We start from the raw sequence: 16659 nt of genomic DNA on the forward strand, positions 1-16659 counted from the left end.
CAAAATGAGAAGAAATGTTATGACAATTTAAAAATTCATAATCCTCCACTGACCAGAATTCGAAAACGCGAGGACGAAGAATGAATGGATGGATATGAAGTTAAAACAATCAGTGGATCCGACCCGCAATGCCGCACATTCCCAGAAACTAGCGTTAAACCATAGTGTTACTGACCAAGGGACTGCTTCTAAAGTACAACACTGAATAGATAATGCTTGTTGTCGAAACGGGTCCTAAATAAAGGTCATCGGCCCCTCATAATGGTACTTATCGCTAGGAAAATAGAATCATGCTATTTGTTATGTTGCGGTACTAATCAAGAGTAATCTAGGCTTACGGTAATCGACACATCATGTTACTACTCATTGGTAATGAAATTGGCACATGAAACACAGACCTATGGTGTTTCGCACACTGCGCCGCTATATACAGGCAACGAAAACCTATACGGGCAACGCATACCTATGGCTTTCCTCACATAAGTGGACTAACCACAAGGACTCGCACTATCCCATGGTGTTGTTCATATAGCGTTACGAATCACAGGACTGTAAAATGCACCCTGAGCCACACACTGTCTCTACTAATCACAAACCTGTTTTGTACCTAACATAGTGGTACTACGCGCAAGTAAAAGCGATCCATGGTGTTCCCTGCGTGATTGTACTAATTACAAGTAGTCTCATGGTTCTAATTTGATCATCCCTTGGTCACCCCTTTTAGTCGCCTCTTACGACAGGCAGGGGATACCGTGGGTGTATTCTTCGTCTGCGTCCCCCACGCACAGGGGATTGTGTGTTTGGTCTGTTTGGTCCGCGAGAGGTATTTGATTTCCCTCAAGTCCGCCGGCAAGCCGGTTAGGACCCCGCTATCCGCTACCTGGGATGCGCCACATGGGATTATCACCTCTCTCCCTGCTATGCCAGCTTGTAGGTTCGTGGGGTGGGACTAGACAGATGGCTTCCTGCACGTCGCCCAATCCGTCCCTCCTCGACCCAGTGATCCCATATACTCTTCACTAGGGTTGAATTTCTTCCAGCACGAGATCCAATTTCGCGGTAGATAATCACAATCCCGATAGGCCTCGATCCTCCCATGGTCAGAGGTGGAAAGCGGTTTGAAGGCGTGCTAACACAGTGCAAGTGAACAGCGGGAAAACACAGCGCTACTCCCTACCAGGCTATCTCGGACCTCCACTTATACATTGCTTATTATACGTGCTATGGGCACACATGCTGCGCTACTCGGCTGAACAATCAGTCGCGTCATTGTCCTACGCTGCTCTACTCATTTCTTTAAAGTGGATTGGACAAAATTATTCAGTCATACCTCCACAATTGGAAATGTGTTGTTACATACGAAGGTTGCACTCCTCAGCAACTCCTTGTGGGCGTGTCACAGAGTGTACAACAATCTCCCTATGTTAGCAGAATTCGAAATTCAACAATTCACAGATAACGTCGCAATGTATACCGCTCGATGACAATTATGAAATGCAACTTTGAAAGTACTGGTCTGAATTGAAATCCTTCGGAAATTGTATATTAAGAACCAAGTCAAAATGAATCCGGAAAAACCTCCGTTATCTTCACAAAGAGGAGGCCGAGACTTGGTTACCTTAAGATTAAAAAATACGAAGTACCATGGGCTAGTACAGTCGAGTATCTTGGTCCAATACTAGACATGTTTCTGACGTAGAAATGTAATGTATCAGTCTTTACAGCGTGCAGACGCCATAATGGTTGTATTGTGCCCTCTGCTCTGTAACAAGCACCTAAGTGATGCAACCAAAAGACCGTGGTACCCGACTTGTGTTATGTCCTTTATACCACACGGGTGTGACTGCCGGTGCTATAATTCTTTTTTTACCATTTTTTTATCGTCGCACCGACACAGATAGATCTTATGACTACGATGGGATAGGAAAGGCCTATAAGAGGGAAGGAAGTGGCCGTGGTCTCCATTAAGGTATAGCCCCAGCATTTTCCAGGTGTGAAAATGAGAAACCACGGAAAAACATCTTCAGGACTGCCGATAGTGGGATCGGGCGAGTTGGCCGTGCGGTTAGGAGCGCGCAGCTGTGAGCTTGCATCCGGGAGATAGTGGGTTCGAATCCCACTGTCGGCAGCCCTGAAGATGGATTTCCGTTGTTTCCCATTTTCACACCAGGCAAATGCCGGGGCTGTACCTTAATTAAGGCCACGGTCGCTTCCTTCCCAATCCTTGATCTTTCCTATCCTATCGTTGCTATACCACCTATCTGTGTCAGTGCGACGTAACGCATATTCTTCCTATAATGGGGTTCGAACACACTATCATATCCCGGATGCAAGCCCACAGCTGCGCGCTCCTAACCGCACGGCCAACTCGCCCAGTGCTATATTCCTAAGACGCCATGACGACATCTTTAGACGCTGCAGAACGAGTTCCTACGACGCATGACCAACTCACCATGGTATAAATCCAATCTCCGATTCGTAGAGACTTAAAAATTCCTACCATTAACAAGCACATTTTGAAGCTTCTTAAGGTGACTGTCTCGGTTCATTCATACCCAATCCACGAATGACAGCATAGCTTGCTCAAATGGGCACTCAAGATCAAGTAGCCCAACACGTTAAAAAGCACAGTGGGCCTTGGTTCCTGTACAACAAATTATAACTTTCGGCCTTTTCTAAATTATCTAAATATTTTTCTTAATAATTATCAAACTTATACGACGCGTTTTCCATAGCATACTTCCTCTTAAAACGAAAATCACCACCATCACTCTTCCGTAGCAACCAAATATCCCGCGCCGAGGGAATTTCAATTCTGACCTGCCATCAAACTGGTAGGGCAGATTAGTTCTCCCCTACCATAGTAGGTATATAGTGTTTATTTCCATCCATCGAATAACCACGAACACCGAAGGGTAAAAAGAGCAAATTTTCGCTTCGAGGCTCTTAAGATAACTAGATCCCATCAAAAAGAAAAAAAAAAAAAGAAAAAAGAAAAAGCATAAACCAGTATGTCCTTGTGTTGAAATTTGAATAGCCAGTAGTGTATTTTACTAGTCTACCAATGTTGTTAAAGTCATTTAATTGTATTCAGCTCCCAACAGATGATTCTTTCTCCCCGAGAGCAGTCATGGTGTGGATCCACGGTGGAGCGTTCATCGCTGGCAGCGGGTCCACGCTTATGTACGGTCCAGACTACCTCGTGGAAGAAGACGTCGTGGTGGTCACTATCAACTACCGGCTGGGAGTGTTAGGTAAGCTCACTAAATTATTGATCATTGGAAACTATTTTAATTAACTCTGCGACTTCCCGATTTGGCTGGGAAAAGTTGCAATTTTTTTGTCATATCCCCGTCAAGTTAAAGCATTGGGACGTCTAGATGTTCTTATTTTCCACTATTCAAATCAAATTACCAAACTCCTCCAAGCAAATGCCACATTATAATATTTCTTCTGTCGAATTTATTTGTTTAATGCTTTAAACAATGTACAAAGTGTTCCATGGTACAACAATATCCCCTACATTATACTGTAATGGTAAAAATCTGTATGAAGTGGGCTGTCGCACTATCTGCGTCTGATGATAAGTCGCGGCAGCTTGTAGGTACGGCACGGGTAACAGATACTACTCTCTTAGCTACAAACATCATTCGTGACAGACAATGTGAACTATCTGGATCAGTACATATTGATATGATATAGGCTTTTGAGCTTATGCCGTGTCAAGAAAATAAGGTAAAATTATTTACGTTTCGCAGAGAACTGTGCTCTGGGTCATCAGAAGAAAATCTCGACTGTCCACGAGAAAGGCTTCTTAAACAATGAGCTTTTGAATTTAGACATTATAATAGAAGTGGAAATGGTACGTTCATTCATCACCAGATGGCTCCCCTGACGCGGTACAGTGCTAGCGTTCGAAGCGAAAGCTGACGGAACCATCAGAATCAGTCTAAGACGGTCACATAGCATGTGTACGTAACATATGACATTGATGGGTGTATGAATTTGACACAAGCCTGGAATGAAACATCTAGCGATGAGGAACATACGAATTTGTAAAACACCGAGACGAAATAATAATAGTGAAGGGACAGGGATATATCCTGGGGTATACGAAATTCCCTGTACTTGCGGTAAGGTATACATCGACCAAACATGTCGGTCCATTGGTACCCGTATCAAGGAACATGAACGTAATATTCGTCTCAACCAGCCAGACAAATCAGCAATAGCTGAGCACGCTCTATCGTCGGGTCATGATGTCATGTTCCAAGATGCTTGAGCTCTTACCCACACTAGACACTACAGGTCCAGGATTATACGGGAAGCTGTGGAAATACGTAGAAATCCTAACAATTTCAACAGAGACACTGGCTGTCAATTAAGTAATACCTTGTTGCCAGCCATTAAGGATTTACGTAGGTAGTTCCCTTCCTTGTCCCTTCACTATTGTTATTTCGTCTCAGTGTTTTCCAAATTCGTATGTTCCTCATCGCTAGATGTTTCATTCCAGGCTTGTGTCAAATTCATACACCCATCAATGTCATATGTTACGTGCACATGTTATGTGCCCCTCTTAGACTGATTCTGATGCTTCCGTCAGCTTCCGCTTCGAACGCTAGCGCTGTACCGCGTCAGGGGAGCTATCCGGTGGCAAATGAACGAACCATTTCTATTACAAGGTCTAAATTCAAAAGCTCATTGTTTAAGAAGCCTTTCTCGTGGATTGTCGAGATTTTCATCTGATGACGCGGAGCACAGTCCTCTGCGAAACGTAAAGAATTTCACCTTATTTTCTTGACACGGCATAAGCCCAAAAGCCTATATCATGTCTATAAGTACGGGCCGTGAAAGCATCAATGGCAACATACATATTCTTTATCAAACTGTTCATTATACAGTGCAAACAGTAAATGAGTAACTAAGACACAATTGCTCTACCACTTTCAAACTTTACGACAGCTCCTCAACTCACTAGAGTCAGCAAGGACGGAAAAGATATTTACTATCAGGCCTTGAGAACCGAGATAGGCGCATGCGTGGTAACTTTGCCCACCCATTGCACATCTTACGCCGCATCCATGGGACTTCTAATCAGACCACCATTGTAGCGTACGAAGTCACTGTGGACAGTATTTCTATGACTGGAGGCAAGATCCTGTTATATCTGTGCTTCAACCCTGTAGTTTGTACAAGCATCATCATCATCATCATCATCATCATCATCATCATCAAGCGAGTCTGGCCAAGATACTGTTTAATAGTTTATTATTTCACTAGTACTCTATGTATGTCTCATGCTAATTACTTAGTTTAAATCATTCTGTCATTAGACTCAATAATACAGTGCACAAGGATATTTGAGCTCTACGAAGGAATGTAGTTTGCCGTTTGGTACCAGCCTCGATTCTCAGGAATACGGTCACCTTAGGTCAGAGAATCCATTGAATTTAAGTCTGACTTTCCTCGTCCACTTTGTACGGACGTTCACTCGACACATCAATGATATGTCGTATGGCTCTTAGTGCCGGGATATCCCAGGACGGGTTCGGCTCGCCAGGTGCAGGTCTTTCTATTTGACTCCCGTAGGCGACCTGCTTGTCGTGATGAGGATGAAATGATGATGAAGACAACACATGCACCCAGTCTCCGTGCCATTCGAATTAACCAATTAAGGTTAAAATCCCCGATCCGGCCCGGAATCGAACCCGGGACCCTCTGAACCGAAGGCTAGTACGCTGACCGTTCAGCCAACGAGTCGCACGACATCAATGATCATGGTTTGAATACGGAGGCGGCTATACTTTCTAAGATCTTCGCCACGAGTGCAAGCGTTTCTATCTCACTTCGGGAATGATGACAGTGGTTTCGGTCTTCGAACTTACCTGGTAATGACCGAGCTGGACTTTGTTTATTATATCCTAGTGGCTTAACATCCCACTAACACATGAAAGGCTTTTGGTGATGCAAGGATGGGAAAGGACTAGGATCGAGAAGGTAACTGCCGTGACGTAAGTTAAATACAGTTGCTGTTGCGACGGTCATCTGAAATGGTTCATCTTAATTTTAGTCAAATCTAATGATTTGTCACGTACAACATAATTATTTTATGACTCCGAAATTATATAGTACTACTCGTATATTCTATCATCCTTAAAGTTGTGAATATAGTGGAGAGTAGAGGATTCCATACTCACATATTTAATGCTATATTTGAACCATTACACGGAACATGAATAGTTCACTCAGTCGTTCATGATATGAAAAGAAATCAATCTAAATGAAGTTTAATACATAGTCACGAAAATATATTAAACTTGCCAGATTCTCATTACAGAATTAACTCAGATGTGGATTAAATCAAATGTAGGCATAATTTAATTGAGTGGCTCTGAACTAATATATTTCTTGTAATATTTATCAGGTTTCCTGAGCTTGTACGATCCTGAAGTACCCGGAAATATGGGCCTCAAAGACCAGGTAGAAGCATTAAAATGGGTACAAAAGAATATAGCACAGTTCGGCGGAGATCCTAACAGTGTTACCATATTCGGCGAAAGCGCCGGAGCGGCGTCTGTACACCTGCTTACGTTATCACCGATGACACAAGGTAAGTGTAATACGTATTCACATGTTGGTGAAGTCTGTGACCTTTAGAAAATCATGCCTGTGTTTACAGCAACGCACACCGCAAATGTTGCTGAATTCCATCCAGCTCTATGGCTAACTCATTAAGCAGGGAGAACACTGTTTCCGATCCGTTCAATTGACCCTGGATATTATGTTAGCGTGTAACCAAATGTCCAGCTGCCCACTGCTTCAGTTCCGCACGGTTCAGCATTTCTCTCCCACCATTCGCTCAGTCGATCTTGCCCTCACAAGCAAAGTTGACGGAAAAGGAAGGTAGATCTCCACCTTGCGAGCCTCCGGCAAAGAGTTTTATTTGACTTCAATGATTGCGATAAACAAACAACTGCTGGTTGAAGTCGTAAGAGGACTTTTCCAGGTTGCGAGTTTCACGAATAGGAAAAGTCCTCTCAGTTTTAATTACTGCGTTGATGGGGTGAAAGTTTGTTTCGAGGATCATTGTATCTAGGTGTTAATATAAAGAAAAATCTTCATTGGGGTAATCACATAAATGTGATTGTAAATAAAGGGTACAGTTCTATGCACAAGGTTATGAGGGTGTTTAGCGGTTGTAGTAAGGATGTAAAGGAGAGGGCTTGTAAGTCTCTGGTAAGACCCCTACTAGAGTATGGTTTCAGTGTATGGGACCCTCACCAGTATTACTTGATTCAAGAGCTGGAAAAAATCCAAAGAAAAGCAGCTCGATTTGTTCTAGGTGATTTCCGACAAAAGAGTAGCGTTAAAAAAATGTTGAAAAGTTTGGGATGGGAAGAATTGGGAGAAAGAAGGAGACGAGATGCTCCACTGAGTGGTGTGTTCAGAGCTGTCAGCGGAGAGATGGCGTGGAATGACATTAGTAGACGAATAAGTTTGAGTGGCGTCTTTAAAAGCAGGAAAGATCACAACATGAAGATAAAGTTGGAATTCAAGAGGACAAATTAGGGCAAATATTCATTTACAGGAAGGGGAGTTAGGGATTGGAATAACTTACCAAGGGAGACGTTCAGTAAATTTCCTATTTCTTTGCAGTCATTTAAGAAAAGTATAGGAAAAAACAGATAGGGAATTTGCCACCTGGGCGACTGACCTAAATGCAGATCAGTATTGATTGATTGATTGATTGATTGATTGATTGATTGATTGATTGAAGAAGACATCCTGATATCATTATATGGCAAGGACAAGATATCGAAGTGACAAGAAGTGGTAGTGAGGCTGCAACTGCGTTCCATGGCTTCTATGCGAAGAAAGAGGTTAAATACCTATGTGGCCGATGTGCTGGACAATGTTTAAATGCTAAATATGTAAAAGTGGATAGAAAGCCCACTAATTCCTTAAAAAAGACCAGAATTTTGAAGCCGTCGAAGAAACTGTTAGATCTTTCAGCCCTCTGTTGCAAATTGATTTTATATCTAAAATTAATGCTCTAGTGACGGAATATGAACTGAAAAATTTGACTGCTCCCACAGACAGTATACTGGTTCATAACATTATGCTATTATACCTACTTTCACCATGTAATCTTGTTAAACAAAATATGAAATGAAATCATTAGTTACTTCATTTTTACTGCTGATCGCTCACCAAGTGATATTGGTTTTCTGAAACTTGATTGCTTTTATTTCTGAAGGGGTAGAACGCTTAGCAACTCAAAAACTTGGAGCTTGACATTATGAAATATTTAAAGAAATTGTCCTCATCACGTAAAAAGTCTGGAAAGTAAAGAAAATCTTCAGCACACTGTTCCCTCTTTAAATGTATTTCATGTATCTAAAATCATTTTTCTTTTCTCTGTACTTCTTCGCAGACTATAATTTCTCCCGTCTTTGAACGAAGAGCTCGACGCGCGGTTCCAAGCCGAGTTCACAGACAGATTCCGAAAGACACAGAAGGTATGTGCGGAAGACGAATTGATGCGAACGGATACGAGGGAAACTGAACTCAACTGTACGGAGCGGGACAGATGCAATGTGCCCCGTAGTTCTCTAGCATGCAGGCGTTTAGTCCAAGGGAATCCCGGCTGTGATTCTCGGCTGAATAGGGGATTTTAACCTACATTGGTTAATTCCTCTGGCTCGAGGACTGGGTTCGTGTGCCATCTTCAACATTAGATTTCATTCTCGGTAGGGCCTCATCCTCTTATTATTATACTCACTAAGAAGGACTCATCGAGGTTGCAGGCATCAGAGATTAAGTTCCTGAGGTCCACAATTCAATTTTTTTTAACTGGACAATTTAAGGAATGACATGGTTAGAAAGGAAGCTGGGATTGAGTCATCATTGTTAGATCGGATCAGCATGTCCAGATTGAGGTGGTTTGGGCATATGGAGCCAATAAAGAGAGCTTATGTTAACTTGGAGAGACATGTGGCAGGAAAATGAATTGTGGGAAGAGCAAGAAGCCACTGGATGGACATCGTAAAGACAGACATTGCAGATCAGGGATGAACCTTGGAGGACGTCATTAACAACAGAACGTATCTCATAATAATTAATGTTATTGGCTTCACGTCGCACTGACTTCTTTTACGGTTTTCGGAGGCGCCGATGTGCCGGAATTTAGTTACGCATAAGTTCTTTTACGTTCTAGCAAATCTACAGACACGAGGCTGACGTATTTGAGCACTTTCAAATTCCACCGGTCTGAGCCAGGATCAAACCTGCCAAGTTGGCCAGCGCCTCAACCGTATGAGCCATTCAGCTCGGCGATCTTATCTCACTAAGAGAGAGTGGAAGAGGCTCGCCAACAGTAGGCCTACCCGGAAAACTGGAACTGTAAAATAATAATAATAATAATAATAATAATAATATTAATAATAATATTAATAATAATAATAAATATTATTATTATTAATATTATTATTAATATTATTATTATTATTATTATTATTATTATTATACTGTGTGGTTAACAAGCTGAGAAATTCGTCATAATAATGACTATTTTCTTTCCTTAGCCATAAAAATCACTGCTTTTCAAATTGAAATTCATTTTTGTCCATATAAAAATGCCTTTTGTTCACCATTTCTTGTAAGTCTAGGAGGAAGCTGGAAGTTTCATCACAGTCCAAGGGGAGGAAATCGAAACCTTTAATGTCCAATGCCATTTCCCCCGGAAGTTAAGCTGACACCTTGAGTGTAAATTATCTTGTCTCCCTCTAAATGACTGCTTAGTGGCAGTAACACTCTGTTCGAGTGCTCCACCAGAGATCTTGATCATGACAGCAATTATGAGATACAGTTCTTCGCCCGTCCTTCAAAATTAAGCTACATTAGTTGGAATCGAACTCAGAAACTTGATATCATGAGGCGGACATTTACCACTTATCCATAAAGACACTAACATATGTCCCATTTCAGGTTTTTCAGTTGGTTTCGACAATGGCTGAACGAGGTTAATAAATGTATATATAATTGATTGAGTCCGCCTCTGTGGTGTGGTGTAGTGGTTAGTGTGATTAGTTGCCACCACCGGAATTCTGGGTTTGATTGCCGGCTCTGCCACGAAATTTGAAAAGTTGTACGAGAACACTCAGCCTCGGGAGATCAACTGAGTAGAGGGGGGTTCGATTCCCTTCTCAGCCATCCTCGAAGTTGTTTTCCGTGGTTTCCCACTTCTCCAGGCAAATGCCAGGATGGTACCTAACTTAAGGCCATGGCCGCTACCTTCTCTCTTCCTTTTCTATCCCGTCCAATCTTCCCATCTCAGTAGCTGTTGCCACGCAGAAAATTGTCAAACTGAAGACACCATCCTACCTTTATAATGCATTTAAACCTATGGAGTCGGTACATAACAGAGATAATAGGTTTACAAAAACCACCCTTCAAATTCCCCTTCATCGTACCAGTAGATTTAACAAATCCTTTGTTTGCACTGCATCACGTATCTTTAACGTCTTTAATCTTCACCGTTTCGCAAATAACACTAACTGTACCCAACTAAAGCAGTTCTTAACATCTATCTTTCTGGAGGAGTACGCAAGAGGCTGAGAGCAGGCATTCTTGTGTCGAACAATCAGAAATATGTATATTTCGAACAAAATTGTTTCTCTGCCTTAGCTTTATATTCTTTAAATCAATGTAGTCCAAAATAACAGAAGGGCTTAATGACTTACTTTCTTACTTCTTATATATTGTATGTCTTAACCTTACTGGATTTGGTATCTGTATTTTCATTTTTTTTATGTTTCATGTTTAGTTTAATACTTTAATATTATAAAAATGTAGTTACTGTGATCATAAATCTGTATTGTATTATAAGAAGACGCTACATAAAGGGGCTTTTCAGCCTCAGTGGCATGTAAATCATGATCAATAAATTCAATTCAATTCACAAGGCACCTGTTCAGTATAGCAGGTGAGGCCACCTGTGCGAGGTACCGGTCCTCTTCCCCGGTTGTCTCCCCTCGATACAAAGTCTCACGCTCCAGGTCACTGCCCTTGAGGCGGTAGAGGTGGCGATCCCTCGCTGAGTCCGAGGGATAAACCAACCTTGGAGGGTAAACAGATTAAGAAAGAAAAAAGAAAGACTACTTAGTATATAATGTATTGAACAATCGTGGAGATCAATAATTGGTTCTTGACCCTTTTATCGGAATTTAACAACAATGTGATAAATAGTCTCATTAACACTTTGGTGCCATCTTGTGTAACCATGACGAATACAAGAACAAGTGTGAGGACTTCTAGAGTTCAAGCGCGCCCCACCAGGCGCTCCATAGTACCGATCAGCTGTTCTTCGGAATGATGCAGAGGAAACGTATTATTCCGTAACTCGTAAGTATATATATATATATACACCGTTTTTTTTAAACGATGAGATATTACAATTAAAATACCACGGCAGGGTACAATGGGAAATATCATATATGGAAATATGAACTACGGCCTTCATCACATGTTGCGGAAAGCACAAGTTATTACATAAACACATAACTAACTCCCAAAATATTAAAACAAACACCCATGAACTATTTAAAGGTTAATATTATACTTACCAACTCAATTTGTCGGTTACTGGACTTTCGAAAGCTTCGTGATGATTTGGCGGATGTTCTAGATTGTTAATCTCGCTGGATTTCCTTCGTTCTGATGAAAAATTGGTACTTCAGATAATGATAAGTCTTATATTCGTCGTGCTAATCTGTAAACATAGAACACTTGAATTCCACGGCCGTTCTTATACTCGTCGCGGCATTAGTTTGCTGCTTTACAGGGTCCCGATGTGCCGGATTTCATAAAAATTAGAAATATATGCCGGTTTTTGGTTCATACAACGGGACTTTCTAAAAGATCTTTTCCTTCTTGCTAAGGTGTTTGTTATCTCTATAATTGAACGCCTGTGTATTTCTGACCTGCTTCTCCAGGAAATTAATTCTCGATTTTTCTGAGTTGAGACTGGATCTAGCTCGAATTAAATTTCGATTAGCATTTTTGGGTGCCTTTTGAGCGATAATACTGTCTTTTCGGCATCAGAAAGTACATTAGAATGACCCAAATTTTGATCAACATTAGACTGACCTTTTAATTCCCCATTCGCTGCTGCACTACCGTCTTCAAACATCTTTCTTCTTTTCCTGATGGTGTCTAGGTTCTTTTCCCTGTTGAGAGTTTCACGGGACTTAATCTCACTTGAAAGATATTTCGGCTAATTAGGGAAAATGTGAGGCACTGCACCTGGACGTAATTTCCATCTCACACGAGAGATATCCACTTTTTTACATTTTTACAATTCACTATAAAACTATCTGATTTTACTATCAAATCATCAGAGAAATTTACATGACAAATTCTGCTATTACGTGTTAACTCAGTATCCTTCCGTGGAATAGCTGTAGCTCATTTTTCAAATTGATTTCTACCCAATGGTGGTGAAAACATCGCGTATCATTAAATACTCTACAATAGCCCGACTTACATCCATGCACAAAACAGTACGGCATGCTGAACTATTAAATTAATCAAACCACACAAGCTACATGCTTGAAGTACACAATACACAACGAACTGGGTTTAGGAACTGAAAAGAAAGAATAACTTATTCACTGAAATATCTTACAAAGTAACGTGTCCCACACTTTTCTATACCCGGCTTGCCGGAACTAATGGACCACGTGTTGGATATAACCGCTTGCAGTGCTTGCAGTGGCGGGACCACAAACTACCATGCTATAATGGCAGAGTCATCTCACTTGGCTTTATATTCGTCATGGTGTAACTAAACCTAGTTGAGTTCAGAAAAAATAAGAATTTCTCTATGTCTGTTTTATATTTGAAATGTTTGTGTCTTTTTGTCTCCTGTAAAATTCGTTTTGGTAAAGATGCCTGTTTTTCTGAGCTCATCGAGTCAATTATAGGCTGGAGTAATGATTTAACTCGACACTGTATACAGGTCTCTTCAAGCGTGCCATATGCCAGAGTGGTTCAGCGCTTAATCCGTGGGCCTTTAAGAAGTCCGTCCGAGCGAACGTGAAGATTCTGGCTGAGAAGGCTGGCTGTAAGGATCTGGAAACGAAAGCCCTGGCAGCGTGCCTCAGAGAAGTATCGGCTCGTAAACTGGCTGCACTCAGCTTCTTCGCCTCCATTTCTGAAGAAGTAAGTAACTATTTCATTCTTGTAAAAGAGAATCATTACATCTTGTTTGATGATGATGATGCTTGTTGTTTAAAGGGGCCTAACATCTAAGGTCATCGGCCCTACATATTGTTTACAATAATTATAATATTGACTAATTTTTTGGATGCGGCCCTCTGGTTTTGGACATTAGTTCTCAAAGGGGGAAAGGACTAAACGTGGGCGTTAAGCTCGTTTCGGTGTACCTTTCTGAATTCTACGTAAACTGGTTTACCGCATGTAACGATGTTCCAGGAGGAATTGTCAGTATTCAGGGATATGACAGGAACGACCATTTGAAGCAAAAATCTTCATATGACCATATACACTACTCCGAATGGTTTCCGATAAAAAACGCGTTTAACGTACATTTGTTTTTGGGCTAGTGGCGCGGACCTATGTGTCTTAGGGCCGGTATTATAATAGAGGTTTAAACTTTTGGTTCAGTTTAAACTTCGGTTTATCTGTTAGTCGTGTATTATAAAACTTAATCTTAAGTTTAACCAGGGGTTAATTTTTCTGCCACCCATCTACCGTTTAAACTAAAGTTTAAGAATACACAACCTTACAACATGGCAGAACGAATGGATCTCGAAGATACTTCTTTGTGTTTAAAAAAATACTAAGCGATGACAAAGAAGTGATTCAAATTATTGAACGACCATGGGCACTACGAATTTTTCGAGCAAGGGCATGTCACTTTCATATATGGAATGAAAAATAGTTTTTAAATAGGTTTAGGCTTGCAAAACAGACTGTCATAACCATATTTCAGCAAATTGGTGCTAGAATAAAACATGCAACAAAAAGGTAAGAATGTAAAAATGACCTTTTAAACTGTTTGAATGTCAAAATTGTAAATTTTAGGAAATAAAGTAACTTCCTTCTATTTCAGAAATCATGCTGTAGAATCCCTCGGTCAGCTACTAAAAGCACTGCGGTTTTATGCCTCTCGTAGTATGTTTCTTAAAATGGGAGATTTCGGAGGTATTCATAAGGCCACTGTTTCACGGATTATATAAATATTTCTGTACTAACGGCACAAGCAATTCTATTTCCTTACAAGTAAAATTACGAGAACGCTTGTTGCTTTTATCCGCCATTTTACCTGCAAGAAGTAAAAAAACAAACATTTTTTTTTTGCCAATTGCTTTACGTCGCACCGACACAGATAGGTCTTATGGCGATGATGGGACAGGGAAGGGCTAGGAGTGGGGAAGGAAGTGGCCGGGGCCTTAATTAAGGTACAGCCCCAGCATTTGCTTGGTGTGAAAATAGTTTCAGTCACAGCCCTGAATATTGACCTTTTCTCCTGGGACATCCTGTGTATACACCCATACATGATTTATTTAAAAAAAAGTTGCTGTTATAATGCGTTTGCTAAATTTCTCCGTTTTATTTACATGTCGTCCCAGTTTTAAGTTTTAGTTATTTTATGTATTAATCTAGTTTTATTGTCTGTAGGCCTAATATACCTTGTGTAAAATAAGGTTTGTACTTGGATGAAATGAAATGAAATGCCGTATAGCTTTAGTGCCGGGAGTGTCCGAGGATATGTTCGCCTCGCCAGGTGCAGGTCTTTTGATTTGACTCCCGTAGGCGAACTGCGCGTCATGATGAGGATGAAATGATGATGAAGACGACACATACATCCAGCCCCCGTGCCAGCTAAATTAACCAATGATAGTTAAAATCCCCGAGCCTGCCGGGAATCGAACCCGGGACCCCTGTGACCATAGGCCAGCACCATAACCATTTAGCCATGGAGCCGGACTGTACTTGTATAATTAATAATAATAATAATAATAATAATAATAATAATAATAATAATACATAATTATGTAGAATGTTTTCATTCCTTACCCTTAAAGAGTATGGCGGCACACCTCGAGGGTAACGCCTTCTCTATGGCCAGCAAATTTTGGTGCGTTGAAAGGGGAGTGTAAACGTAAGATTGTTAAGAAGGAAGTGATAATTTGAGGCAGAAAATGTTCGGCCTCTTGGTTAAACGGAAGAGTGTAGTTAAATGAGATTTTTGGGTTGGTTTTCTGTGATGATTTGTTATTTGACATGAGATGGAGTGTGGATGTTTGTGATTATTATGCATACGGAATGAAGGAGTTGATAATTGATGATTGGTGAATGATTAGGTGTGAGGTTATGCTGCTCGTTGAATGAATGAGTTCAAGGATGAAGGAATGAATAAATGAATGTGTGCGATTTTTCGTTTATTATATAATTTTTAATTTTTTTAGAAATTACATGATAAAAAATGTGTGGATATTGGAAGTGACGGGATGAGGCTAGATGGTGAGTGATAGATGTGTGCATGAGCTTCTTTTGTGCCCAACAATCCATAAACACCATCAGTTGAGCCAGCTGAGAATTTTCTTCTCCGTATAGACCCCTCCCCACCCACCCAGGTTATCCCTGATGATGATGATTATGATAAGACGGATTGTAGGGGAATAGATCCTCTGGGGATTTAAACAAGGGTTTTTAATTGAAGGGAATGAAAATGAATATTAAGACCTGAATGTGATTCTTGGAAGTATCTTCTATCCATATACCGGGTGGTCCACCAGCCCCTTGCGATCCAGTTTTATGCATCCCTTCAAATTTACTACAATTCTGAAAGACAACGGTCCCTCTTCTTAAACCGGGGTAATATAATGATATGTGTGTTCACGGGCTAGAAGACAGCAGGAACCGTGAGCGCCACTATTAATTCATTATGGGTACCTCGAATGAACTCGTAAAACGAGTACAGATACACAGAACACGTACTTTAAAACAGGAGGTAGACGCACAGACCGGGAGCGCGGTGTTGTATAGGCTAAGGAGTGGGCGCCGTAGATTTAGTATCGATTGTCGCAATAGCTCACATGGCAAGCGCGCAGGGAGATATGTGATAGTAGACAGTGCTCGAGGTAGGAAGTTTGAATCGCACATAAGATTTTTTAAACAGCCAATTGCCTGGGATGTGGTAAGGTTGAATACTTGATAGCTTCCAAGGACTGATTTGTTTATTTGACCCTGTAAAAGACCGGATATATCGTTGCATTGGGCATGGTGCATGGTTGGACGAGGATGAGGAGAGGATGGTATGTGGCCAGTTAGATACGTCGTACATCTTCCAAGCTTCGTAGACCACACAGGTAGGGCAAAGTATGCCCCATTGGAACGATAACAACATGCGATGGCAGGTAAGCATGTAGCTGCGCGAACTCACTTCATTCGAAGCACTTCACAACACAAAGTTTATTCACTGCCTCGAGATGTATTCCAGCGATGAGTATGTGGATATGTTACTTATCTATGAAGAAGCTAAACAGAATGCATACCAGGCACAACGCCTGTACCAAAAACGCTATCCGGATAGACAACCGACGGGCATGACATTTGGGAATGTGGAAAGAC

General features: G+C 41.1%; 1 protein-coding gene across 2 annotated transcripts in view; it reads left to right on the forward strand.

The window, feature by feature from the left end:
- LOC136877310 (juvenile hormone esterase) overlaps positions 1-16659 on the forward strand; it is a 129978-nt gene that overhangs the window by 30267 nt on the left and 83052 nt on the right. For both annotated transcript variants that reach the window (XM_067151244.2, XM_067151243.2), the window contains exons 3-5: positions 3095-3254; positions 6425-6610; positions 13019-13221. In XM_067151244.2, coding sequence (XP_067007345.2) covers positions 3095-3254; positions 6425-6610; positions 13019-13221 — 549 coding nt within the window. The remainder of the gene's footprint in view (positions 1-3094; positions 3255-6424; positions 6611-13018; positions 13222-16659) is intronic.

This window comes from Anabrus simplex, chromosome 7 (assembly GCF_040414725.1).
Source record: "Anabrus simplex isolate iqAnaSimp1 chromosome 7, ASM4041472v1, whole genome shotgun sequence".
Classification (NCBI taxonomy): domain Eukaryota; kingdom Metazoa; phylum Arthropoda; class Insecta; order Orthoptera; family Tettigoniidae; genus Anabrus; species Anabrus simplex.